The sequence below is a fragment of the Ixodes scapularis genome, unplaced genomic scaffold, assembly GCF_016920785.2.
Source record: "Ixodes scapularis isolate PalLabHiFi unplaced genomic scaffold, ASM1692078v2 PGA_scaffold11__112_contigs__length_91849675, whole genome shotgun sequence".
Lineage (NCBI taxonomy): Eukaryota > Metazoa > Arthropoda > Arachnida > Ixodida > Ixodidae > Ixodes > Ixodes scapularis.
Window position 1 is genome coordinate 34,710,595 of NW_024609837.1, and position 27,760 is coordinate 34,738,354.

Here is a 27,760-nt window from a genome sequence, read left to right on the forward strand (position 1 = left end):
CTTTAACGTACACCACGCAGTAGTGATACACGACCGCACGCAGGTACAATGGTCATCCAAATCGAAACGGGCAGCGGTGGGGATTGAGCCTCAGATCCTGGGTTCTGCAGCGCGAGTTTTCGCTCCACGTGCTCCGAGCTGGTATGCGCTAGCCCACTCGGCCACCGAACCCCCTCCACCCGCTGGGAAGAAAGGAAAGGACAGACAACGGGGAAATTGTGCTGTTACGCCTATCTAAGACAGAAGAGCGGAGATCAACGTTGCTAGAACCCGGTTGCGCAACCTGGCCTCCCCCCGAGGACTACTACAAATGGACCAGAGTGAACGCGCATGCCGGAGCCCTTTTTGGCTTTATTCGGGATGCACAAATAGCGCACCTAATCTAAATCAAGCTATGCTTGTTGCACGAATAATAAAAACCTTGTTGGGCAACTGCCATAGAGCTTGCATTGAAAAAGTGACTCCGTTCCGAACTCGAGAACCAAACTAAAGGCGATCGCAACGCCGTCATTTTTCCGGCAGAGGCCACCCCGGGAACTCGGGAACTGCACGGCTGCACGTATTGGCTCACGTCGAGCCGCGCAAAGGCCGGTGGCGCTATCTCGCAGTGCCATTTCACTGTACAGATATATAAATAGACTTTCTTGTTTTGATCGTCGCTAAGGCGTGTGTGTGTGTGTGTGGGGGGGGGGGGGGGGGGGCGCTGTTATCGTATTTAGTTTGTTCTCGGTGGACGCGAGCGGTCCGGGTTTCAAATTCAAGTTTCCCAGTCGAGTCTTTTAGTAACGTTGGCGGTGATCAAACGCACGAGTTCCTGCTAGCTGTCATCATCATCATGCCATTTGGAACTGCCATAATGGGGGGTCTTTGCCATCATCTGTGGACGGAGCGCTTCTGTATTGAACTCGGTTTCTATAATATTAGGACAATGTATTTGTAGGTCCAATAAGCTATCTAAATCGAAATAAAAAGAGAAAAGAAAAGACGGTCGCGAGATTGTGGGGAAAGAAATATCAGCAACGAGGTGGCAATGCTCGTCTGATCTGGGCCATCCGGGTAATAACGGCTTTTATCGAAGACGCTGTGTGAAGGGTACGAACTGAACTGACAATACTTGTTCATATTTTAGATGTACGACTCCCCCTTTGCCCAGACCAATGTCTCTCGGAGAAAACTATCGGTACCAGAAACCCCCAGTATGGCGGCAATATGATAATCTAGATGACAGGTCTTTTTGTATATGGTCTACTCGCAACCTTCAGCGATGGCGGTACCGCGGTGTGAGAATCGCGCTCCGTACCTCCTGGATGATCGGCTTCACAATAAAAGTGCTTGCGTGCACCCTCCTGGGTCTAAAGAATAAAGTACGGCTCTATTACTGCAGGCTCGTATAAAGCAAAACGAATTACTTACGCGTCGCAGGCCCTGCTTCGTACTGATGTTCTACGACGATCATCCAGATGACGGCCATTTTAATAGGCACCAGTGCGCCCCCTACAGGTTTCAAAGTTGCGAAAACTTCAACCCGATCGAAAAAAAAAAAAACTGCGAGAGCTGGGAAGCTCGGCCTTCGCACAAAGAAAACAAAGGGAAGACCGATGGATTATGACGAACTTAACATGGATTCTCGCGAGGCTTGGGACGAGGTTTTCGACAAAGACATACAAAGAATCACTGCGCGCCTGAATTAATCGTGAAAAAGGTTATGTAAAAATTGTTTAATTTAGAAGGTTTGGCTTGGTAATGCAAGCCACCGCCATATTATGTGTTCAGCCGTATCCATCCATCCATCGGTCAATACGACATTTAGCTGTAAGCACCTGCCAGTGAAATGATTAATAAGGTAAGGTACGAGATATATGGCTGGTCATATCATAACACGGTGTACTTCTGCGTGAGAGTGCCATCGAGATTTTAACACCACACAGTCATTTCACATGCAAGCATGCGCTCGCTTCCTACTTTATTGAACATTATATACACTACGCGAAACTGCAAACATGGTAATGTAGTCTTGTCAGAAGTCTTTTTTTCTTTACTTATTATAGTCTAGGCATCGACGCCGTGTCTGATGTATCTTTTTACATTATAAAACAACAAAACCCACTCGATTTAATTCCGAGGCGCTTTAAAAAAAAGTAGATAACTAGTCTATCTAGGCAAATGTAAAACTATGTCACGCCATATGACCAGGGCTGTATTGGATTATTCAGAGATGTCGAACATGTTTATATCTCCCTGGTGAAAGGAATATCACATTAATTTATAAAATTTGTCCTAAAAAATTTGACTCCAATAAAGATAGGTCGCTAAAATTACATCTTTTAGCCCTTAGTTTTAGCTATTCCAAACAACATCACGTTGCAGATGTTAATGCATCTAAAACGCCGTTCGAAAAACCAAAAGCAGTTTACAAACTAAAAGGAAAAAAAAAACGCGTGTCTGAAAGCACGGTCGCCAAGTTTCTGAACTCACAGCGTGTTGAAGGTTTTGTTCTTTCCGAAATTAACACACGAACCTGTCATTGTCATACAGACGCGAGCAAATCACCACAAAAGAGAGCGAGGACACCTTGCATAATCTTGCCCAGTCGCCTCACTTGCCACAACGATGAACGTCCATACTCTGGTTTGTACGGAGTCAACTTGGAGCCTTAAAAGCAGCATAATCTAAAGTGGAATCGTCCAGCTCTCCAGAGCCACACGAGGTCTCAAAGGTTCTCCAAGCTCTGCACACTCCTTTGCAAAAAAAAAAAAAAAAAAAAAAAAAAAGGAGGAGAAAGAGGACGTCTCATCTCAAGTCACTCGTCCAGAGGCACATGAGGTCTCGAAGGTGTTCCATGCTACGCACACAGCTGTGTGCACAGCTGTGCACACAGAAACAAGCACGTCCATGACGAACCATGGAGGTCACGGATTCAAGATGCACCATGGCAAACACAGATAAAGATGGCGGGCAACGAGCCGACGCTAAGAAACGGCCAGATTCAGCTGGCTGAGGGACTTGACCAGCGTGGCGTCCGTGTTGAGGAACTTTCGTTCGTCCAGATGCCACAAGGACGTGTTGCTGGTGTAGATCTTGAGAGCGTCTACGTAGTCCTCCAGGGTCTCAGGCGTCACCTGGAACAGCGTCCACGTCTCCTGACGACAGGACTGGTATTCTTTCTCCAGGACCACGGCAACGTCGGGACTCGTCTGAGGGATGATCTGCAGAGTGATGTTACGTGACCCAAGACAGTTAAAAAGTGTGTGCACAAGTCTTCATTCGCTGTCTCATTGCTAATACATCATTTAATAGACAGTCTTTAGACATGTTCGAACCGCACACATGTACGAAGCAAACATGTCTAGAACATGTTGAGGCGTGTCCGCGGATGATTTTGTCATACCTCCCTGCAGCGAATGCAGTGTCTTTTGTATGATGTACGAGAGGTGCGACTATGGCTATCGAGCAACCACACTTCGAAACTAGATCTGCCACCGTGAATGGGAACCACTCCATCCCAACGTTCTAAGATCTATCAGTTGACAAGCTCCACGGAAGAGCATCGTTCAAAAACGGTTCTTTGTTGCCTGCACGCCAGCAGGTACGGGCGGATATAAGCCTCTTGATAAGGAATATTAATGCGAAAGCATTAACTATCCAATGGAGCGGAGCCGGCGGCGTCTGTAACGGCAAAAAACGCGAAAGAAATGCCCATTCTTCCATTGGCTGAGCAACACGGCTCCAAGGTAGCCATTTGTGGTCGCTTCACGAGCGCGCGCGCTCCGCCGCCGCTCTCGTGTCAGGCGTTGCCGGAAAAGTGTGTGTGTGTGGGGGGGGGGGGGGGGGGGGGGGGGGCTGTGGCCTCTCTACGAGAGCGCGCGCTCGGCTGCCTCGGCAGTAGCGAAACGTGTCCGTCCACGCCAGTACGCCGCAGACGAACTAAGGGAACGGAAGAACGACATTCATGCTTTCGCATTCACAACTCATAAGAAGTGCTTAGATATCCTCGGAATTTTTATCGAAATTTGTCCCTGCGAACAATACTCCGAGAGCGGACTATTTTTTTACAAGTACCGCCAACCATTGTTGTGGAAATGCACAAGACACGTGCCACGAGCGGGTTCTCTGCCACCATTCGCTTCCAAGGGCCGCTTGAGACGTACGGACTTCGTGCACTGACGGATTTCACGCTCTTGCAAGACAAACGCAAACACATCGAGGGGCTAAGGGGTGTTCACACGAGGGAGAAATCCCCGGGATTTCTCCCTCGTGTGAATACGCCTTTACGCCACCAACGGCAACGTCTCCACGGGCAACGAAAAGGGGCCGTGTTTTGAACGCCGTTCTTTTCGTTTTAGCAAAGTGCAGAATAAACTTCACCTTTCTAAAAAAAAAAATTCCGCAAGCAATGTGCATTTAACGTCTCACCGGTTCCGCTGCTCCTGTTGTGTAGCAAGCACCACGGAGCGGACAATCCACGAAAAAGAGACGTTCTAGGCAGCTTGTCAACTGACTGATCCAGAAACGTTGGCCCAATCGGCATAGATGGACTATGTGCGTCCGTTCACAGAACATCTATGAGACGTTAAAACATCATGAGGTCGTCCGCAGCGTCATCTGTGCTGCGAGGGCAGGCATAAATCTAATAACCATGATCATGAAAGGTGGCCGATGAGCATACAAAAGCAGCAAAGTGGCGGTGCTCTTGCAGAGGTTGTGTACTCACACATGTAAACACTCATAATGTTTCGGCGTCTGCCGTTGATCGTATCAAGTGTATTAGTCTCATTATTTCACAAGAAGAAAGCCACGCTTTAAAAGTTTGCAAGGTAAAATCCACCCCTAAAATGCACTTCTGCAGCAAATTTCAGATCACTATACTAGGCGCCTATCTTTCCGGTCGAGTTTAGAACGAACCCAGTTTTTTATAACACCATATACTTCAAGTATACTTTCCAAGAGCGTTCCACACAAAAAAAATGTTTTTTGCCAAGGGTAAGCAAAGTGACACACCAGCAGGTTTGCAAAGAGTAGACCTTCCGGCCTATTCTTTTTAGAAATTTTTCTGTTCTTTATAGACCAGCAGCTCTATCAAAGAGTAGTCTACGACGTCCAAGCAAACCTGTCTCACCTTGTAGACAAGCTCGGACGTCCTATCCATGGCCACCTTCCAGATCCTGAGCAGGGAGTCGTTGAGGTCGTTGATGTTCCGCAGCGTGGGGCTCTTCCAGATGGCCGGGTCAAAGTCCTGGGCTATGGTCTCCCCCAGCTGGACCCAGAGCAGCACGACGGAGCAGATGGACTGCACGCGAACGGGCTCCTTGCTCTGCATCGCGTCGAAGCAGTTCTCCAGGCTCGCCATCACCTTGCCCCACGAGGCGGCGTAAAGCTGCCGCAGGTCTTCCAAGAGCACGAGGAGACGGCTGTGGTGCGAGACGGCGGATTAGCCGGAACTATCGCGCCTGGAGTGTGCGGCTTAGGTGTTTACCTTCATTAATGATTGTCGCAATTCTGATTACTTCACCCATACGGTACTGCAACATTATCATCAGGTCTAAGAAAAAAGTATTTCCCGGGAAAAGCAGACGGCAGAAAGATCTGAAGCAAGTCGTGTGCGTCGGTTTTAAAGTGATAAAGTATGTCGAGTCATCATCATCTAGCTCTGCAATCCACTATCTTAAAGCGATAAATTGATATAGGAACCGTCCCCGAACCTTTCTTGCTCGTGTTGGTCTAACTGCATGACGTCACAGTATCAGGACGTCACAATCATGTGACGTCACAATAGAATGTGACGTCACAGTATTACGTAATGCCACAGTGTCACCCTGTGGCACAGTGTTACCTGATGGCACAGTGTCACCTGATGGCACAGTGTCACCTGATGGCACAGTGTCACCTGATGGCACAGTGTCACCTGATGGCACAGTGTCACCTGATGGCACAGTGCCACCTGATGGCACAGTGCCACCTGATGGCACAGTGCCACCTGATGGCACAGTGCCACCTGATGGCACAGTGTCACCTGATGGCACAGTGTCACCTGGTGGCACAGTGTCACCTGGTGGCACAGTGTCACCTGGTGGCACAGTGTCACCTGGTGGCACAGTGTCACCTGGTGGCACAGTGTCACCTGGTGGCACAGTGTCACCTGATATCATGGTGCCTCATCAGTGTGGCGTGGTCATGGTGTCACGTGGCATCTTTGATACTTGGCGTCCAATTTAATATATCTCCGCATAAATTCCGACAAAAATGCAGCTCGTTAAAAGAAAAAAAAGTCAAGCGCTGTCGCACCTTTACTACATTTCACGGATTGCCTAAGCCCTTGTCCATATGTAGTCTTCTATACGTGACACGCGATTGGCTTTTCCTTCTTTGTTCGCGTACATTAGCAGCTGAGCTGCGATATTACGTAGACTGAGGAGCGTTATAAGACCGAAGAATGATCCCCTTCATCTTGTGTTTTAAAACGTTCCTCCGAGGGAAGTGTTTCGCAGAGCATACCGGGTTTCCCGGTTGCCTCCACTGTACATCTTGCCGCTGACGAAGTGGAGCTGCGACTTCTGAGAGTGCATCTTCTTGTGACGGCAGAGGAGGGCCCACTTGATCAGCTTCTTCAGTCCCATGCTGAGGAATATCTGGTGTCCTACAAGAAAGAGGTGGAAGAACATATACCGTGCAGAGCGTCATATGTCAAAACAAGTAGGTGGAGAAAATTGGAAAGAGTACCCCCGAGGGAAGAAAGATAACCGAAAATTCTCCACAGGGACGGACACTTCGTCCCATCTGAAGAACTGCGTACTGTGAACTTGTCCAGCACTGCACGCGTACGTGCTGGATGTCTTCCACGGTCTTAACCCATTCATCTCTGCTTTTAAAGTTTGGCTGGCCGGTGATTAAAACTTTTAGCCCAATTAATAGCCAAGCTTTAATCGCTTAATTAATCGAATAATCTGTCTCGCGCAATCTCATGCATACAATATAAAATCTTTTTTTTTTTTGGTTTTGTTCATAATGTGACAAATGAAGCAATATACAAGTTTGATTTCTAATCAATCTCGATGTGTAATTCGTATTTCACAAAATAAGCTTGCAGAAGTATTCAACAGGGCGCCATAAACAACGAAACATCACTGATATAGCCACATCTCCAGCGGATGGCCGTACTTCTGGAAAAGAAAGGAGCGAATGAGGGGAAATTTTGACGTCATCTTATCGGAGAAGAGTTGAGAATGGGGAGAAATGGCCTCGCTCCCTTTCCTCTCCGCGCCCTCGCGGAATCAAAGCGAAAAGAGGATGAAATGAGAATCGCGAGGTCACGCGTCTTTTCGACCTTGTCCTAGCGCGCTCTTCTTTTACAAAAATATGACGATCCGTTGGAGATACAGCTGTATGAGTGACGCTTGGGGATTCGTAGCCTATCGATTCTGCGTTGTTTACTGAAATTCGATTTTTGGTTCAGCATCCCTTTAGCTGCGTGAGCCAAAGAGGTTCATTGATATTTTCCGGCAAGAGCGACTTCCCTTGATTATTCACAATAGTCTCTGCTGCGACAAACGGACATTCGAACGGCGTTGAAGTGACCGGGACGCGTAGCACCCTCTGCAATTGTCTGGAGTTACAAATCTCGCTCTTACATTTTACTTTAGGCTGAAACTTCTCCTAATGTTGCCCTTAATAAAGGTGTACTCGTCCACGTCTGCGTGGCAAAAGCGTTGAATTCTTACTTTGTTTTGGTTAGTCAAAATTTTACCGTTTAACCGGTTCAAATGTTAATCGCGGTTAAAGCATTAATCGGTAGGTAAATCGATCAATTTCCCAACCCTATAGTATAAGGATAGCTTTACGGTCGACACCTTGCAGAGATTTCGACTTCGTCCGTTGTCATCGCCGCGTGCGCGAAGAAGGGAAAAACACTTTTTTCTCCGCTCTTGGCGCGAGGCCAGGGAAGTCGGGTTTTCCCATCGGCCGCGCAGCGCGGAGAGATAATGATTAAAAAGCGCGACAGGACAACGGACACAGAAGGAGGACACAGACACAGCGCTACTTACAACTGAACTTTATTTCTGCTGCAGCTCGGTATATATTACCGGCAACAACACAAACAAGTTAGGAAGATATAAAATACACATCGTAAAAAATCTTTAAAAACAACATAAAAAGACTAAAATTCCTGCATCACTCATCGGCACCCACCCAAAACTAGTCATGCTTGGTCAAGAAACTGCAATTGCTAGATTAGGGCTGCAATGTGTCAGCGCACCCTCTTTATCGTTATCCGAAAAAGAATTGCAGTTTCTTGACCAAGCATGACTAGTTTTGGGTGGGTGCCGATGATTGATGCAGGAATTTTAGTCTTTTTATGTTTTTTTTTAGATTTTTTACGATGTGTATTTTATATCTTCCTAACTTGTTTGTGTTGTTGCCGGTAATATATACCGAGCTGCAGCGGAAATAAAATTCAGTGGTAAGTAGCGCTGTGTCTGTGTCTCCTTCTGCGTCCGTTGTCCTGTCGCGCTTTTTAATCATTATGAATCGCCAACTCGGCCAACTTTCTACCCTCGTCGGAGAGATAAAAGCGGGAAGCCTTGGCATCCCGCCAGTAACGACCCGACGAAGGGAGAGCGTTCTTGTCGTCTGCTTCAAAGACTTGTTTTCAAACATCACTCGCGTTATGGGAAATCCAACTTCGGCAGTCTCCAGTTACAACGCGTAACGTTGGATGGTTTTAGAAACTTCCACCGCGCTTACCCACTCACTTTACGGATCACCGAGCACTCGTTCGTGGTCGTCCATGGCATCCACGACGCCAACCACGACGGCTATGAGAACCAATCCCGTCCCACCTCCATCCTCAGGTACCTGACGGCACCATTCCACCCGCATTGCGCTACCGTGCTACAGATATCACTTTCGCTTCTTCACGCATTGTGGGCGGAAAATACGGCTTTTTTTTTAGTATCGAACACTAAAAATGACAAAAAATGAATGTGCAGGCGAGCTGGTGGAAGTTGATCATGATGCAGAATACCCGACGCTGAGGTAAAAGCAGGGAAACTTGGTCGAAAAAAAAAAAAAAAGACGGGAAAAAAACGTCTCAATTTTAAGACGTTCTGTTCCTCTGTCTTTTCTGTTCAACCAAGTGTCCCAGCTTTTACCGCAGTCTCGGGTATTCTACATCATGATTAAAAATAACTCGCCAGACTTCTTTCGCAAAAGAAAAAAAAAAAGAAAAGAAAAATAAAGTGTATTTTGAAACTTGACTGTATATGCGTACCTGGAGTGTTTTGTTGGTGCGAGTTAGCTTCGAAGCAAGGTTCCAGGAGCTCCGGCGAGGCGACCTTCAGTTGCAAAGCATGCGTCTTAGGTGCCGGCGAACTCCAAGAAAGTCAAAAACTGCACAATAAAAAAATAAACAAACAAACTGGTGAGATTGACGTAGAATTAAAGGTAGTACGGTGGAATCAGGCTGCTTTGCGAGTGTTTTTATGTTGATTTTAACCAGCCTCTCCGAGTTAGCAGTATTATTGAAGGCAGCACAGTTTCTGCCCCTAATCTGACCTATAGAAAATATATTTGTAGAAAATTAAATAAAATGACAACCAAATTTAGGAAGGCTAGCACGTCAAGTGTAAAAAGTAACATTCTCTTACACTCAAGTGATGATCAATCGTTACAAGAAAACAATCAAGAGCAAAAAAGGTAAGTATTGTAACACCCCATCGGGTGTTACCAATACTTACACAACATGCAGAACGTTGATGCTACGGGGAACGCACATCACACCTGCGTGCATTTACATATTTCTCATATCGTACAGCTTTTCAGAATCTCAGTAATACTATAAAGCTATTAAACCGCACCACGTCCACATTTTCAGAAAGTACAAGTCACAAACCAAACTGTAAAACAAGGTCCCTGTAAAACTGAACTCAGCTGAAAGTGCCGAATATCATCGACACGTCACCGAAATAAGCGCCGACAGGAAGCGGCCATGATCGAAAGTGACGTAATATAGGATTTTGGAGAATATCACGAGTGAAGAAATCCTGCTCAATCCGCGTGTAACGCACCAAAGGTACAGATTGTACTCATGCACACCCGAAAACGGTTCGGACACACTCCCTAGGCCTGTCAAACTCCTGTTTCCATGGTAACAATTATAACGCCACAAAATGCACACACACACACAACAGCGTATCATTGTTATCGCAAAAGAACGATCTCACAGGAAGTTTCATTGCGCCATCGCCGTCGTCATGCATCATGGGAACTGTAGTCCTTCTACACGCGTAATAACACAGCGGGGGGTGGGCACGAGCAGAGCACGAGCAGAGCACGCGCCGGCACAAGCCGGCACGACCTGTCAAGTGAGCTTCTGCCTCTTATGAACTAAAGTTACTACATTTAAGACGGGGTCACGCATGCGCGGAACGCTTAATGAGATCGGGTTATTAGACCGATCTCACAAGCCAGTTTGGGTAAGACACCGCTGCCGCAATGCATCAAGGGAAGTTATAGTATTTCTGCGCGTGCCATGCTCTGCATGTGTAGAGGACGAGATGTTTCGGGCAGTGCCAGCTGCTTCCTGTAAAGTTATGGCGGCTTCGCGCATGCGCCGAACGCTTGGTGGGATCGCTCTATTCCGTCGACAACCGGACTCTTTGTTTTGATTAGACCAACTATGCACGTTGTCACTTCGAGGAAAACAAAATTGGCGCGTAATTCATGCACTGCACGATGTAGTTCCAACAAAGTTGCTTGGCGAAAAAAAAAACGTTTTGTTTCTGGTTAAGACGTGCGTGTTGTGAATACTAATACTTAAAATAGGAATAAGAAAACAGGAGGAACTTTCACGGACAACCACACTCTTTCATAAAACCACCCTTTCTGAAAGAGTGGTTGTCTGTGAAAGTCTGTGTTTTTATTATTTCTATGTTAAGATATTTTTCGCTTGTTTTGTCTTTACATTACGTTTTTCTTTTTTTATAAAATAACATATAACCGGTCTTAAATGCACACAAAGGTATGTCAGTTCACCGCCTAAAGGGGACACCAGTAACGCTTTGCAAAAAACCAAACTCTTACCAAGTTTTTTTTTTTCAATTTAAAATGCAGTATACATTTGAGGAGATTCTCTTAAAAAATAATGAACGACAACGCGCAAAATTATTGCAGACAGACTGACTAAAATGTAAAGCTATCAAAAACTGTAAAACGTACGCAACCACAACTATATACAATAAAAAAAGATGCACAAACAATGCATTGGGAGTATTAAAAAAATCCAAGCTTAATGGTGGTGTGAATATTGCTTTATCATAGATAAACATCGTCAGATGACGGGTTTCCTGGAAAACCTTCAAACTTGCCAAGACAAAAAACAAAAACGGTATAGCTTATAAATGTGGCGGGGAAAACAAGGAAAAGGGGTCGAGTCCGAGCGTGCTAAGAAATATGAAAACTTAACCTTTGGTAAACAAACGTCGATATCTCCAACAAACAAATTCCGTGTCGCTATATTCACCCTAAGCCAACTCGCTAAATTCTTACACCTACGTTCCATTGACAGTTAATTCTCGCATAAGACGTCGAATGGAAAACAAGATATCTAATACAGTACACCGCAACAAAGAACGTCAGTAGTCTTACCAAACAGAATCCAGATGTGAAGAACGTAGCGAAACATTGTTGAAAAAAATGATTTTTTTCTTAGTTGTCTCATTTAAACTGACACCGGGTCGACGAATGAGAGATAGCAACGCACAATCTTCCACAAAATTAAGTAGACTCACAGGGAAAACATTTCGGTTATGCAGTTGCACAGCCTGTACTTATTCCAAGATTCCTTCGGCGACTTCGGGTGAACCACGGCACGCACAGGTTAAGTCGTACGGTGGGGGCAAGCTAGTCAAGCATGGACGCGATAACAGGCGGTACGGCGACTAAAACCGAGTCTTGCGACTGGTGTGTTTAGCATCCCATACCAAACGCGGATCGAAAGCGGTCCCGGAGTAGCAACAGATGACGTCAGAGGAGCCGGCGTGTGGCCGACGTCGCGAACCTGGCGGTTGGTCGCAGAAGCTCCGGCCAAAAGTAGACCCAAACGCGAGTGTCGCTGCCTTCGCGGCGTCCCAACTCCAGGCTGTCGGAGCTTCCGTGCACTGTCAAGCTGGAGAGCGAACCGCAGCGGAACAGGTGTCTACCGCATTTTACGCTGCTCTGCCACCGCCAGGAGCGCGGCAGGCAGCAGCCTGATCACGTCACTTCCGTGACGTCATCACGTGGAAATTCTAAGGAGCACAAACAATCACAAAGCTGCGTCTGGTAGAGCGACGACGCATGCGTGAGCCGGACTCCAACACAACGTCGCAAGTTCAAGCGCAACAGATATGCGCGTAGAGGAAACTGCGTGCCATTATACCACCCCCGCAACAGCTGTGTGTTCGGCCGAGATATCCACGGCCGACGCAGGTGGGCGAGTGACGTTTCTAAACCGGGGATGTCACGAACAATTGTCGATTCTCTGAGATTGGACCGATTCGGCAAACCTTCCACCTTCTGGCAAGATTCGGCGAAGTTCGACGTCTTAGAAGTATGGCGTTGCCCGGCTTCGAGAGAAAAACTTTAAACTTATGGAGGAAAAAACTTCGTAAAAAACATACATGCTTGTATGGATTTAGTGAGTTTGTTAAAATGGTATACGTCTGCTCCAGCTAGTTCTCAATTTACGCCATACATGCCATCAGTCGGGAGCCCGTCTCATGGGCCCCATTATTGACGCGTGCCCGCATGATAGGCGAACTTCCGTCGAACTTTTTGACCCTTTAGTTGAAAGTTCGAAAACGTCGAACCTGACTGGACTCGAACCTTGGGAGATTCGAGTCCGACATTGGGTTCTAACCGCGGTCGACCACGACAGCAGATTACGTGGCCATGGAGCGCTTTGAGCGAAAAAAATAGCCTGCATCCGGAACAAAGCTGCTGCTCTTGCGGCACGACAGATTGACATTGTGAATTTCATACACCTGCAAAAAAAAAGTCAAAAGTCGAGCGCAAAAAAAAAAAAAAAAAAAAAAAAGAAAATCTGAACTTCAAAACGGTATTTTCCCACCGTTTGTTTAAAAAAACGAGCCATATGCGGGCATATTTGCGGTCCGGAAATACCAAAACAATTTTAAACGACACCTAGTTGCAATTTATATGGCATACAAAGGCTAGATTTTTTTTTCCTCCTTCATTTTTAGAAGGTTAAATGAGTGTAGCATGTTTGGAATTTCGCAAAATGTTCGACTGATTTTTCGAAAATGTGATGGCTTTCGGCGTTTATTTCTTCCAAAAGCGGGCGTAATAATTTGGCGTTTCATTCCTTTTGACACATAACATGCACGTTTAACGGTGTCAGTCTACTAGGGTGCGACTCCGGTACGCAGGATGGGCAAAAACAATTACGCAATTAAACGAGCGAACTGCGCAGAAGGGAATGGAAGTGCAGCGATATCAATATAACAAATGCTTTAGTGATTCCATTTAGGCTTTCGATCGCGTTTGCGAAAAGCCAGCGTCATTATTTATTTTTATTTTATTTCAAAATACTATCAGTCTATTGAGACTATGATAGGGTGGGTATACAAGTGTACAAAGAAAACAACAACAACAAGAGCAGCACACACTTGAAAAGGTACTATAAAAGATATCACCACATAATCACAAATATGCTTTAACAATGAAAGATAGAAATTAGATCCGTTATGGGATACCAATACGATGGCCAATACGTTGGCGGAAAACAATAAAACAAAAATTTTCTTCACATTTTGCAAGATGCTATAAAAGAAGAAAAAGCTTGAAGTGATTGGCATACCACAGCTTGCCCCGAAAGAAGATTCCAGTCACCTATGGTTTGTGGAAAGAATGAGTATCTGAAACAGTCTTTGAAGAACCGGGGCTGATGAAGTGCGCGACTGTGCTTGTTCCGAGTTATTCTCGACTCGTCAGGAACTAGGTAAGCTGTTTTATCTATCTGCAATAAGCCATTATTAATCATAAATAAAAATGTCAATCTTTTTTCTTTGCGCCTCATCTTAAGTAATGGAATGTTGGCGTTTGAATACAGTGCCGTAGGTGAACTCAGTCGACGATATTTGGAAAAAATGAAACGTAAAGCAAGTCGTTGCACCTTTTCTAGCTTTAGCACATCTTTAACAATACGAGGATCCCGAATTTCGCATGCGTATTGCATCAACAGACTAATGAGTGTCTGATAAGCCAAAAGTTTTGTGTTCAGTGAACTTAGTTTCAAAGACCGCCTTAAATACCACAGTTTATAATTCGCTTTTTTTTTTTTTTACAATACTGTCAATATGAGCACTCCAACGGACATCGTGAGAAATAATGACACCCAGATATTTGTAACGGCTTACCCTTACTAGTGGATACCCTTCGATGACAAACGCGAATTCAATGGGCTTTCTTTTATGAGTAATAATCATACAAACGGTTTTATCTAAGTTTAGTGACATTTGCCAAGTATTGCACCACAAACCACCGCGTGCTAGACACGTGTTAAGATTAATTTGATCGGTGGGCTCCTAACCTCTTTATACACGATACAGTCGTCGGTAAACACCGATTATAATCGGTGTTTACATTTCAATCAACGTTGGCATTTTACGTTGATGTCCGAAATAAAAGTGTCAAAAACTCCAAATAGACACCGAAGTTTCGGTGTCTTTTTTCACTTTTTTTTTTTTTTTACATTATTCGGCATGTGCAAGTGAATACCTAAAACCAATAATCCTCTACTCAGGGACAAATGTCTGCGGCATTTCGGAGGAGAGAAGGCGGTACGCGTCCACAGCTTAGAAAAGAGGCGAGATTGGTTCATTAGTAAGCTAATTAGCTAACATGTTTACATTAACGTTTTACACATCCATTTGTTTGGGCAGAATGTAGTTGGAGAATTCGACCGACAGCCTCTCACGCCGGCTCCTATTGTTTGTAGCCCCTTTGGGACTACGCTGTCGATGCGCGGGTGGTATTATGGCGACGTGCGGGGCCAAAAGCGTCGCTTCGGTCAGCACTCGCTGTTGGCCAAGCGCTCACCAGAAAGTTTCTATTTATTAGTTCTGATTTCATCGAACGTAATGAGTGACAATGTCAGGCCTTCAACTTTGACAGTGTTGGTTTAAACACGCGATGACTTCAAGATTCCATCGAACTTGTAGTTCAAATGATGATAAATAACCGGGATCACAACTCGTGACCTCATGGTGAAGCAAAACCTGATCGCAACGTCACGAAACCATAAGAGTATCACCAAAACATCTCAACGCTAATAAAACGCTGGGTAAAAAAAAAAAAAAAAAAAAAAAAAAACGCGTTTTAGGAATCGGCATTTCAAGAAACAGCGCATGTTTACGCGCCGAGAAGGCAAAACACTCGGAACGGATAAGCTCGATGCTTCAGCCTGTCGTTAAATCTAGCCTCTTCCGGTGTAAACATGCGACGAGGCGAACGAATGTTTTGCGAAACAAAGCGCGTGCTTTACCGACATTCCAGAAAGTCTTGAAATTGCTCTGGCGACACGATCGTTGCCGTCGTCGAGTGTAAGGACGCCGGCGGTTCGCCAGTATTTCACGCGCTTCGCATTCCACGGATACATTCCCGTTGAGTCACTCCACGCTGCGAGAATCGACGAGGAAACAAAACGGGAAGTCGCGATGTTTTGAAGAGTTTACGGAACTGTTTTTCTTGGGACTTCACCTGTCTCCACCCGAGGGGCAAAAAGGACAGACTCAGTCCTGAAAATGGCCGGAGAACGCGAACGCCAACCGCCAAAGCTTTTGCGTGAAAACAGATAATACTGAAACCCTTAGAGCGTTTCCTAAAACGTAGGTTGGATTCTAAATGAACCTCCCGATATCAGGAATTTGTTCGCTCGCCCTCCCACCGAGCCGAAGGCCCAACTACTGGCCTCAGCGCCATCTAGCGGAGGTCGTAGTAAGGCCACAGCTAACGAACCTAATGGACGCGATGACCTTTACTCACCCAAGAGCCGCGGCGACGCTTTGCACGAGGCTGCGGCATCCATCTCGCGTATGTATACCGCGTTCATTGGCGCGGACGACGTCGGAGCGCTAACAATGGCGCGCATTTGTGTTCTGCTGCCCGCGCCGATTCCAAAAAAACGGCCGTTTGGGGGCGGTAATTAACGGGAGCCGCTGCATCGTTATGGTTCGCGCAACGCCGCTCCCGTCGGGGAACTCGGCTGAGAATAATCGCCGTAACCCCTGGGTGGAAAATAAACAACGACAACGGAGGTGGTTGTTTTCTTTCGCTCGGTGTACCCTACCGGAAATAGCTCTCGACCGTGACTTCCGGGATGTGGGATGAACCGAGAGAGATGAGCTGGGTTGTGTCACGGTAGCCGCGGCCTAACCCTTGCATAACGATATAAGCGTCGATTCGGTGTGAATTCGATTCCAGTATGTAAGCACACTAACTCTATATACACTCCGATACTGCGTCACTACGGTAGTGGAGCTGCCGGCACTGAGCACGTGCGCTCGTTTGTAAAGGGCCTGTCAGCTGCATAGCGGATACAGCCACGTAATAAGCGCAACGAGACCTCGGCCATCTTGGTGCTCTAAATCATTGTTGCCAGTTGTCTCAAGTTTCGTCTGGAAATCAGACGAAACGGTTTTTTGTTTTCCAGAATTTTTTTTTTTTTTCAAACGGTCCGCGACAAAGCAAAAGAGTATCGGCCGAAATTTTTGACGCCATATTCGAAGCTCAAGCGTGCAACTAAGCAGCATTATAGGCTGGTCTTGTAATGTACTGAAACTTGATTACAGGCAACGTTACTAAAACACTCAGTTGGGAAACTCCCATAGAGACAGCTTTGAAAAAGTGGCCCCAAACTGTCTCCGAGCACCGAGCTAATGACGAACTCAACGCCACCATTTCTCCCGCAGCGGCCACCCGACAAACTGCACGTGACTTCCATTTTGGCTTTAAGAAGAGATACAGCGGTAGAGGTTACAGGGGTGCCACCCCAGTCTCCCCGACGGACGCGCCGCGTTGAGCTACCGAAGTCTAAATGCACCTAGGGCGGGACGTGCTACCTGAAAGGCCCGCTGAGGCATGGTTGTATAAAAACAATATTAATTGTGCCGCAAAACCCTGCAAACTAAAGATTTTATAAACATAACGCGCCCCCCTTTTGGTACTAAACTCCAATAAATTTCATACAAAAAGAGTCTTTTTCGTTTGTTTTTACGCAAAAACAAGATTTCAAAAAGCTCAAGGTGACCACAGTACAGACAAGTGACAAAGAGTGGCGCTGTTGTCGCATTTAGCTCGGTCTCGGTGGACGCCAGTGGCCCAGGTTTCGACGGCGAGTTTCCCAACTGAGTGTTTTAGTAACGTTGATTACAGGTAATATTATCCGCGAAAAGACGCTGTAGCATACCAATAAGTACTGTCCGCGTAAAATGCTACGGATCATTATTTTTCTGTATGCTCCAATGTCAAACGACTTTGAACTTCGATGCTGAAAATTGGTCGAGAACAAAGCCTCCATAAAGCTGACTGGTGCAGGAGCCATTGCCGTTAAAGGGGTACTCCGCCGATTTCTTCATGGTCCCCGATTTGCTTGAAATTTTGCTAAACTCGCCAAACAACATCGCCAAAATAGTATCCCAAATATTGGGTCAAAATAATTGTTTTTCACGAAGTTATTGAATTTACAATTTTGGTCCTCACCGTGTTTTTCAAACTGAAAATCTCTACTGGCAACAGCGAAAAAGCGACGTCATTGGAAGTGTAGGGGTTCACTCTTTGGACTGTAGAATTTGTTCCCAACTGATTCGAAGCAGTTTCATGGTGTCAAATGAATGCTTTGGAAGCTCGTTCCAGGACCCGCGCTTCAGCACGGGACAAATGATTGGCATGTTCTATTTTTTTAGACTGCTCGCCCGACTGGCAAGCTGACCTTCCACTGACGTCACGGCACTGAAAAGGGCGGGTATATTTGAATGTTGGTTTTTGCATCATTTTCATCTGCCGATTTCGCAATAACTATTATGAATTTCGCGATACTAAATAGCATACCAGAAAGGGTAAAGGCCGGGGAGTCAGAAAATATAGTTAGTTGAGGTAGCTCAAAAATCGGCGGAGTACACCTTTAAGAGCATTGAACCTTCGTTCCAGGTCTAATTTATATATATATATATATATATATATATATATATATATATATATATATATATATATATATTAATAACAATAATAGTATAGTAACATAAAAAAACGTAAGCCAGTTGCAGTAATGTCGCCCTTACTGTGCCGATTTCTTGCGCCGAGCGGTGAGAAAAAAGTTTGAAGAAAAATCGACGCATAAGGCCACCGTCCGAGGTCCGTTTGTACCGGTTTGCACGAGAGCAGCGTGACTGTGCGGCTAAAGGTTGGCACACATTTACGAAATCTCGACGCTTACAGCAACGCCGGCAAAGGTCATTAGCCCTCGAGTAGCGCGCAGCCAGTACCGCAAATCTGATAAACCTGAGAGTTGAGCGGGCATAACAAATGATCCCCGCAGTTGGCTTCAGAAAATACGCTCGGGGGAAAACAGGGGAGCGTTTATGAGAGAGAAATGGCCGCTCTCGAGGAACAATCAAGAATCCGGTGCGGTAATGAAACGCCTCTATACGATCCCTCGGGCGACGTACCGCGAGGGGGCGCGACCTGCAAAAGGATTTATCGGCCGATCCCTCGATTTAGTTTTAGGGGCGTGATCCCTTCGAAATCAGTCTCGGGCGCCTCCCGTCGCAGACTCCCCTCGCTTCGCCGACCTCCGTTTTACTTTACGTTGGACCGGAGAGGACGATAGGAGTCCTATCCAAGCCAATCCAATCCAATGCCACGTGGGTGTCACGTGATTTTTCAGTAAAGGCGCAGCGACCAGCCCCACCTATATACTTCGTTTCACCGTATTCAAAGCTACACAACATACAAGTAACAAACACACACGCACATAACTATACTTCGTTTCACCTTAAGTTCAGACGCAGCCGACGGTACACGAGCTGATTGGACCACGCAGACAACGTCATTAGCGCACCGTCATGGTGTTCGTCATGTTTCTGTAGCGTTCTATCATCGCCGAACCAATCATAAACAAAACAAAATCCCTAGTGACTTGAGGTTTTGACGCCGCACTTTTGACACCGCTTGATTGACTCCATTAGCCTGCAGCGTTGGACGCGCTCGGACTTGAGGAGTGAGAGGAAGCACATCCAGAATAATCAAAATCTGTGAAGGGCGTGTATATTTCCGCGGTAAGTCCTCACCCTATAGACCAACACACGGTTTACACACAAGCCCGCGTTTGCCCACACCGCGGGTGTGGGGTCACTCCGCGAGCGCAGAAAACAGGTTTTCGCGTGAGGTGAAGCATCTGCGCGTGGCCAGTACCGACAGCAGCGCCACCGCAGTGCTGTGACGTCAGAGCCTGGGCCCGAGGCCGAGCGCGTCCTCCGACGCACTGATTGGACGAGGAAGCCTAGCCGAACTCGTACACATTCCTCGTGTCCAATCTGCGTTCGCGCCCGATCTCATTGTGATCACGTCGAAATGCTATAGGGGTGGTTTAGTCGCGTGCTACGTTCAGGGCACTTGATTAGCATTTGGGGGGGGGGGGGGGGGGGGGAGAGGGGAGGGGAGGGGGGGAGGGGGGGAATGGCTGGTAGCGTCCGGTCCGATCCATCGTAAGGTCAAAACCCGGAGGGTGGAGAGGTCTCGCTTGTCCGAAGTATTCGGGGTAGAAAGGAAAGCGTTTAGCGTGACAAAGGATTGAATGGCAAGGACGACAAACGCTACCAAATGTTTTCACCCGATGGTATAGGCGAGGGAAGAAAAACGGGGCGGACGTTCATCCAGCATACGTTCTTCGCTTAGTGCGATCTTTTTTTCTTTTTTTTTTCTGTGTCTCGCTTATTTGTTGGCAGCAATTTTTGTCGGAGTCCCGGCGACATTTTATATAGAACCGGCGGAAGACAGTGCCTTGCCGATAGGCGTGGCACACTACGCGCATGCACAGGCCGCGCTGAATCGCCATATCGCTGCGTAAAAATGTAAAACCTTATTTCTAAAACAAAAAAAAGCTTGTCACCTCTAAAGTGCTCCGATCATTTAGTTTGTTATTTCGCCTCTAGCCTTGGTCCAATTGTGTTCAATGAGCATACTGCTTAAGGAGCTAATTTTTTTTTTTTACCAATTTCCGCGATGCTGATTCGCATATTGAGCGCAACCAATGGCAGTTTTAAGTCGGAGACTATTTCGGGACTGAGATGTTGGATTTGCTAACCTGATTAGTCGCCGTCAGGCCAAAAGTACCACTATTTGCAATCCTCAGAGAATCTACGTTAATAGAACAGGACTGGACGAATCAAACGCCAATCTCAATCATGCGATAGCGGTCGTGTATAAGGCCATAATCGCGTGATGCAAAGCCGACAGAAGACTGATTCAGGTAGCTAGTACGCAGGCCGCACGACTTCCACAGTCAGGGAGTTCATCCCAGGACGGCGCGAGCAGCTTTCATTAGCCGCAGCGCACGAACTCGCACACCGCGGCCAATTATAGTCGCTCGCGCTTCGCTTGGTTGCGCCGAACGCTATAGAGAATAAATAGGCCATGGCTGCTCAGCCAGTGCTACAAAGAAAGAAAAATAAATCTTGCGGGAAACCTCAGACTGCTGACTGACACGCCACTAAGACACTGGCATGGAGGAGCTAAGCCTCTTATCTGAGAGATCATACTGGGGCTCCCGATAAGATTTCTTTTCGAGCTTCAGGAAGCCTGGCAGACGAGCCAAACAGCTCACAGCCTTCAGAGAGGGCAGGATCAAGAAGCGAGACAATAACCTCCGATATTAGCGCCCTGCCAAGGCTGCGGCAACTCTCAGAACCAGATGACAAACTCATTTTGCGACGGCAATCTTAAAAAGGAAGCTGAAGAGGTTCTTGAAGACCTAGAAAACGAGATAGAGGTGAACTCTTGCGCATTCTTGTCCCTTGAATTCGAATATCACAAGCATTTAACCCAAACGTATCACTAAGTGCAAAAAAAAAAAAAAAAGAAGTTAATCGACATGTGTGATGTCATTCCCAGAGGTTAACTGTTTTGTGCGTGTCGCTTGTAAGTTGTGAGAGAACGCGTGTCGCTTGTGAAGAAGCGTGTGTAACGCTTTTGACTGCTCGGGTAAGGCTTGCGGAAGGCGCGGGGATGTCGAGGTCTCCGTATAATACGTCATGATTCTCTCCTCCTCTCACCGAACGCGCCGGGAAGGATCGGCGGGGGCTTCGGCACCATTTTCAAAGCGCTGTTGTGGCTACTTGGTACATCAATCCGAAATATAATTCTGATATTCGTGATGTCGGAGGCCCTATGAAGGCAATTTGAGTGTTGTTTTTCTTTTCTCAAATACAGAAGCCGCTCCAGTTTCCCTTTAACTTGTCACCTACTATTGAGAAGCAATCTTCGCCAGAAACTATCGGCCGGAAAATATTGCAGGCGAAAGTCGAAACACTGGGGAGACGTCCCTTCCGCGCTGCACCCCGGACGACTTGGATGTGACGAGGAGCGTGCAACGCCGACTCGTGCCCGCGAGGTGCGGAAGGAACCGAGCGAGCCTTCGCCCTTCCTTCGTAGAGACCTTATCGCGACAGCAATTCCACCGTGTCAGGTCGGCGCCGTCGAAGCGCGAGGCCCGCACTTCGGTTTACGGGCTGTCGTAAGAGAGGAAAAGTCATCGCTGCACCACGGCTCCAAAATATAAAACAAAAGTCAATAGAGGCCGTTATTTTAACTTTTGCGGAGTTCCGTTACAGGATGTTTACGAACGTTATTTGGCTGTAAAGAATTAAAAAAAATGATTGTATAATTAAGGTAATAAACACAGTGCAACGAAATGTTTCACACACATGTATTTACGTGATTCCAGATCACTGAAATTTCCTGCGTATAGGTCGCGGTGACTCGCGTTCGAATCTCTGCATGCAAACTGTCTTTTGTACGATGTATCATAGGCACTGTGACCCCAGCTCAAGACGCTTTCCAGTTTTCTTTTTTGTGCCGCGTAGTGCCATATGTGAGTATCAGAGACAGCCCGACGTCCTCCCGCGCATAGAAAATCTTTTCTTGCATATTCTTTTTCTCGCGTCCATTGCACACTTCTCGAAAGATCCAAAAGTTCCAAACACATCAGATCTTTCAAAGCATACAACGCCGCGGTCACACTGTTCAATACGTGACACAAAAGAAAGTCTGCAGACATGCTCAAAGCATGTACGAAGCAAACCCGCTTAACGAATATGGAGCAAACCCGCTTAATTAAAATATGGAGCAAACCCGTTTAATTGAAATATGGAGCAAACCCGCCTAATTCGAATATGGAGCAAACCCGCTTAATTCAAATATGAAGCAAACCCGCTTAATTCAAATATGGGGCAAACTCGGTTAATTCGAATATGGAGCAAACCTGTTTATTTCAAATATGGAGCAAACCCGTTTAATTCAAATATGAAGCAAACCTGCTTAATTCAAATATGGAGCAAACCCGCTTAATTCGAATATAGGGCAAACCCGGTTAATTCAGATATGGGGCAAACTCGCTTAATTCAGGTATGGGGCAAACTCGCTTAATTCGAATATGGGGCAAACCCACTTAATTCGAATATGGGGCAAACCCACTTAATTCGAATATGGGGCAAACCCACTTAATTCGAATATGGGGCAAACCCGCTTAATTCGAATATGGGGCAGACCCGCTAAATTCGAGCATGCCTGAGGTGTGTCCGCAGATAATTCTCCCATCGTGTCTGCAGAGAAACGCTGTCTTTTGTACGATGTATACGAGCAGTGGCGTAAGACGGTGTTCCGTTAAGAATGTACTATAAGACTGCGCGTTTCCCCGAACGGTACTGCCAATACAAACTTGGCGTAGGAAAAAAATTAAGAAAAGCAACGTGAATGCCATACTGCTTGTACAAGAAACAAAAGGCAGATTACGATCACTTGTGCTTTTATCAAAAGCTTGTAAACGAGCAAGCTATGTGGCCTAGGTATGAGAATTTTAATATCTTATGGAATATGCCGTTTTTTTGCGAAGTGATACCATGCACAGTCATGGGCAGACGTATAGCTACCGGTCGCACCAAGCGACTCTCGGTAAATTATGGTCTTGGATTATGCGCGGGTGAGTGACTATTTACGACTTCTGCAAAATAAACAGCAACCATATGTGAAAAAAATTGGGTTGTGTGTATGCTTATACGGCCTAGAGCTTGGTCTGCCTCAACGGGCGACGAGTCACTCGCTGTAGATGAGCAATTTAGTCAGTGCAGTACAACCGCTAGCCTGGGGTCTTTAACGCGCATCACGCAGTAGTAATACGCGACCACACGCCGGTACGATGCTCATCCAGATCGAAATGGGCAGGGATGGGGATTGAACCCAGGGTCCCGAGTTCTGCAGCGCGAGCTTTCGCTCCATGCACGCGTGCTCCGAGCTGGTGTGCGCTAGCCCACTCGGCCACCGATACCCCCAACCATATGTGGTATAGAATTTATGCTACAACAGAAAGGTGTCCCGGCATGGTTCGCTCGCCAGCTTTCTCGAGCTAACAAAATGTTCGCAGCGCCTGAAGGTCCGAAGACAAACCCGTGAACTGTTAGTTAAAGAAAAAAGAAAAATGCCAGTATGGATTAGTCACTTCCAGCACGCGCTCGTCGCCGACTGCCTAGATAGCACCACGCTGCGTGGTCCTCGTTTCTCATATCGCCTCCAGGCCTGCCGTAAAACTGTCGCGAGCGTGTAGAATTGTTGACCTCGGCGAGGACCATACGGTGCGAAAACAATAACCGAGATACCGCCACGACAGCAACGCCATGGAGAAGCTGTAAAATGTTGCCAGACTCCCACACCTTTGACGCGAAGCTTTCCTCGCGAGGACACGGGCCCGCAACTGTACACCCAAGCCACAGCCATCCTGCTTGTGTGCATCGTACAAAAGAGATGATGACATGAGGACAGAAGAAATGAGGATCGAAGTATCTGTCGATGCGCCTCAAGAATGTTCGAAGTGTGTTTGCTTCAACATTCACATACTTCGACCGTCATACGAGGAACACGCTTCAGAAAGTGTCTGCACGCTGACTTTTGTATTGATCTGTTAGGCGTTTTGTCCCGAAGTGGCTGTTGGCTGAATTTTGTTCCCCCGTTTTGCTACTTCCTGAGCCCATCTGGATTTCACCTCGCGGATATAGATAAGAGTTAATATAATCGAAAAAGGAAGGTCCGATGCATTTCGGCTGCTTGGAACGGTGGGGCTAGACGAGGACTACGGTGGTCCCGATGAGACCATATCGCTGGCAACGCTTTGATATGCACAAAGAAGCAGGAAAAACTCAATTGCAAGGTCTGTACCAGAGTGTTTTTCTGCGTTTATTTACCCCGAAAACACCGCCGTCGCATTGCATTAAAACAAAAATGTCCCCGACGAGCGCTCGAACAACTTCAATTTACTGTCGCTCTCTTTCTCCTTCCCCTCGGAACCGCCAATGTCAGAGTTGCCGCGTTTCGCTGCCGTACGCCCCGTGACCTTGGGTGGGCGGGATTAAACGGAATATCAATGTCGCCAATTAGACTCCTCTTCCTTAATTTGTTTCGTGAAGTGGCACGTTCGACCGACCGGGCCAAAAGCGGATAGTGTGAGAAGCAAAACAAATGCGAGCCTCACACATGTATTTTGTTTCCTTTTTTTTACAAAGACGAGTTCGCGTAAAGAATTACCGACTCATGTTCTGTACAACACGTATAGTACGCGAAGTATTCATACTAAACCCAAACTGGCCAAAGTAAAAAAAAAAAAAAAAAAAGAGGAAAACTTATGGTCCCTTTTATCTTTGGACATCTACCGAACACAGGCGGCTACTCGTCTCGGCCAATCAGTGCACTCGAGGGCACCCAATTGAGCGCTCTTCAATGCACCGATCCCCGCCCCCCTCTGTGGGAGTCGAGCAGGGCGCTCCAGCGACAGAAGAAGCCTTCCTCTTCACCCGCAAAGAGTGTGCCATACACACGACTCCTCGGAGAGAGTCATCGGGGAGACTTTAAGGTCCCGTTCTCAACGTCCAACGAAGCACGAGGACGCCGTCGAGTCACGATGCCCGTGTACTCTCTCTGAAAAGGGAGGCCACGGTCGGTTGGTTCCCGGAACGTGACCAACGGCTCGGGGAAGGTCCCGACTCGAGGGATGACCGAGATCCTTTGTTCTTCGCACACCGCGGGCACTCGTGGATCTCGAGGAGGACCAGGTCGGGTCGCCAGTGCGCTTCTTCGAAACTCTGGTTGTCTCGAGGACTTCCTTTGCAGTTTGCGAGGAGAAGCGGGAGCTCTGCTTTCCGCGCGGTTCGTTCAGAAGGGCGTTGCGTTTTCGCGTGGCGAGGAGGCAAGCGGATAAAAGAGTCGGGGACGCTTACAGACGATCGACACTTTCGTCATCTTCTCGCAAGTAGTATTGCGAAGGCGGCCGGCAAACACGTGACAACGACCGAACAGTTGGAAACACTCAAATCTAGGACACTAAGTTCATTCACCTACCTTAGTAAAGACGTTTGCTAATGGCCCCCTCTTTGAGATATATTAAATAACGAAAGGTCCAGAAAGGAGTTCAAACATTTATCTGCCCAAAAGAGAAAAACGAGTTTAGTGTTGCTTGTAATGCGCCCTATGAACCTAGAACCAAGATCATATTGCATAATCCAGAAATGCGTAAACCCTCAGAACACCACAATGGAAAAACTAATTCTAGCGGAGCTTGCTGCGAGCACAAACAAAAAGATAAAAGTGCCCGTACATTATAACATGTGTAGCAAGTCCTTCAAATGTGCATATTTTACTCAGCCGTTAGGCATCTCCGTATTACATCACTGTACACTTCACATAGCTCGTGTATTGATTTCTCAATGTCCACCGTTATAAAGCTGTGGGAACAGTGGCGTTGGTAGGCCATCCGGCACCCGGGGACCTTATGTCTTTCGCGCTTCCCCCGCGCTCTGAGATGGGCCGTCCGCCACGTGACCAATTGGTACCACCGGCTGCCGTCAGGCTAGCGCCCCGCGGAAAAAGACGCGCGGTCAAGCGTTTCTGCTAAATTTCAGAAGGGTAAAACAGCGCAAAAAGACACGAACAGGAAAGATGTACACGCACGAAGTATGTTCACATCTTCCCTGTCCGTGTCTTTTTGCGCTGTTTCACCCTTTTGAAATGCAAAACCAACTAGCCCAACCCACCACTGTGCTACAGCTAAATTTCATTGCGACTGTACGTCCTGTAAATTGTGCAACTTTTTTTTTTTTATTCGATCGACATATTTTCCGTTTTTTCGGAGGCCACAAAAGTGGGGTTCATGTTCTTTTCTACTTTTAATATTAAATGTGTGCCTTAGATGACCCACGACTTCGGATATATTCGGTACGCAATAGTTTAAATGGCACACGACTATGGAAAAGAGAGCGAGAGAGAGTAAAGCCGGCCAATTTTCTATCGGCTGATTTCGGGCGGATAGAAAACGAATTTTGAGCCGCAAAATATGTTCTGTATATAGTTGGGCTCTTAAAGGTCAGGCTTATATAAAATCCTCAGCGAGAATAGATACCCTGTCAGTGTCCCTTTCAGGTCGACACGCAGCCGACGCTGCAAGCTGATGGGATCTATCAGACAGCGTGAAAAGCTCACCCTCGTGGCGTTCGTTGTGTTTCTGTACGCGTTCTATCGCCGCTCACCCAATCGTGGAGAGACCAACCATCACCTAATGAGACCAACCATCAGCTTCAGAAGCGCAAGTCACTGGACTTGCGCTTCTGAAGCTGATGGTTGGTCTCATTAGCTCGTATTGTTGGTTGCGTCTGGACTTGAAGTAACGTTGGTGAAAACTATACACCACTTGCATGTTACGTCATCACACCGTGTTGGTGGTCAATCTTACTTGTCGTAGCCGAGAAAAAAAAATTCCGTGGTGCGACATGCACGTTATTGCAGAAGGTACGCGCGCACAGCAGCAAGGTCATCACCATGACATCTGAGGTAACGCCAATGGGAGCCATCTAAAGGTCGTGCACCGAGCGGCTCTAATTCATTAACGCAGAGAGACCGTGGTTGTTGTGTTACGGTTACGCGATATCGGCATAAATCGGCGTCGTATTTCCGGTATGATTTAGCGGCGGTTTTCGGGGGAGACAAAAAAGGGTGCTTGTATGGTAAGACGACGGGATGTTGGCAAACTCCAATGGGCGTTTGTTGTTTTCACCGTAGGCAGAGCAGTGAAATCTGGCCAGCGCAGTACAATCGCTATGCGAAGGGCAAGTTCTTCTGCTTCTTGCACAATGATTGCAATGATGTCAGAACGTCGAGCTCCTATTGGGTGATTGAAAAAAAAAAAATACTGGGTAGCCCTTAGGGAAACCACATATCTTTGAGGATTTGAGGTCTGCCCAATGTCTTTTCTATCGAAGCCAATCACAGCTCGGCGTTGTTCTGACGTCACCAGAACTTCTACGCAAGAAGCAGACGACTCGCTCTCTGCGTAGCCTTACAGCAGCAGTCATACTGCAGCGCGTAGACATCGTGCAAAAGAGACAATGTTCCGTTAAGACACGACGACAGGATTATTTTACGGACATGCCTCAAGGATGTTCCAAAGCACGTT

General features: G+C 46.8%; 1 protein-coding gene across 1 annotated transcript in view; it reads right to left on the reverse strand.

Moving 5' to 3' along the window:
- Positions 1 to 1,931: 1,931 nt before the first annotated feature.
- LOC8037536 overlaps positions 1,932 to 27,760 on the reverse strand; it is a 49,371-nt gene continuing 23,542 nt past the window's right edge. Inside the window, exons 2-5 of the mRNA XM_029973166.4 lie at positions 9,266 to 9,384; positions 6,493 to 6,634; positions 5,117 to 5,408; positions 1,932 to 3,206 (exon numbers count right to left, since the gene is read on the reverse strand). Coding sequence (XP_029829026.1) covers positions 2,970 to 3,206; positions 5,117 to 5,408; positions 6,493 to 6,614 — 651 coding nt within the window. The 5' untranslated portion in view covers positions 6,615 to 6,634; positions 9,266 to 9,384 and the 3' untranslated portion in view covers positions 1,932 to 2,969. The remainder of the gene's footprint in view (positions 3,207 to 5,116; positions 5,409 to 6,492; positions 6,635 to 9,265; positions 9,385 to 27,760) is intronic.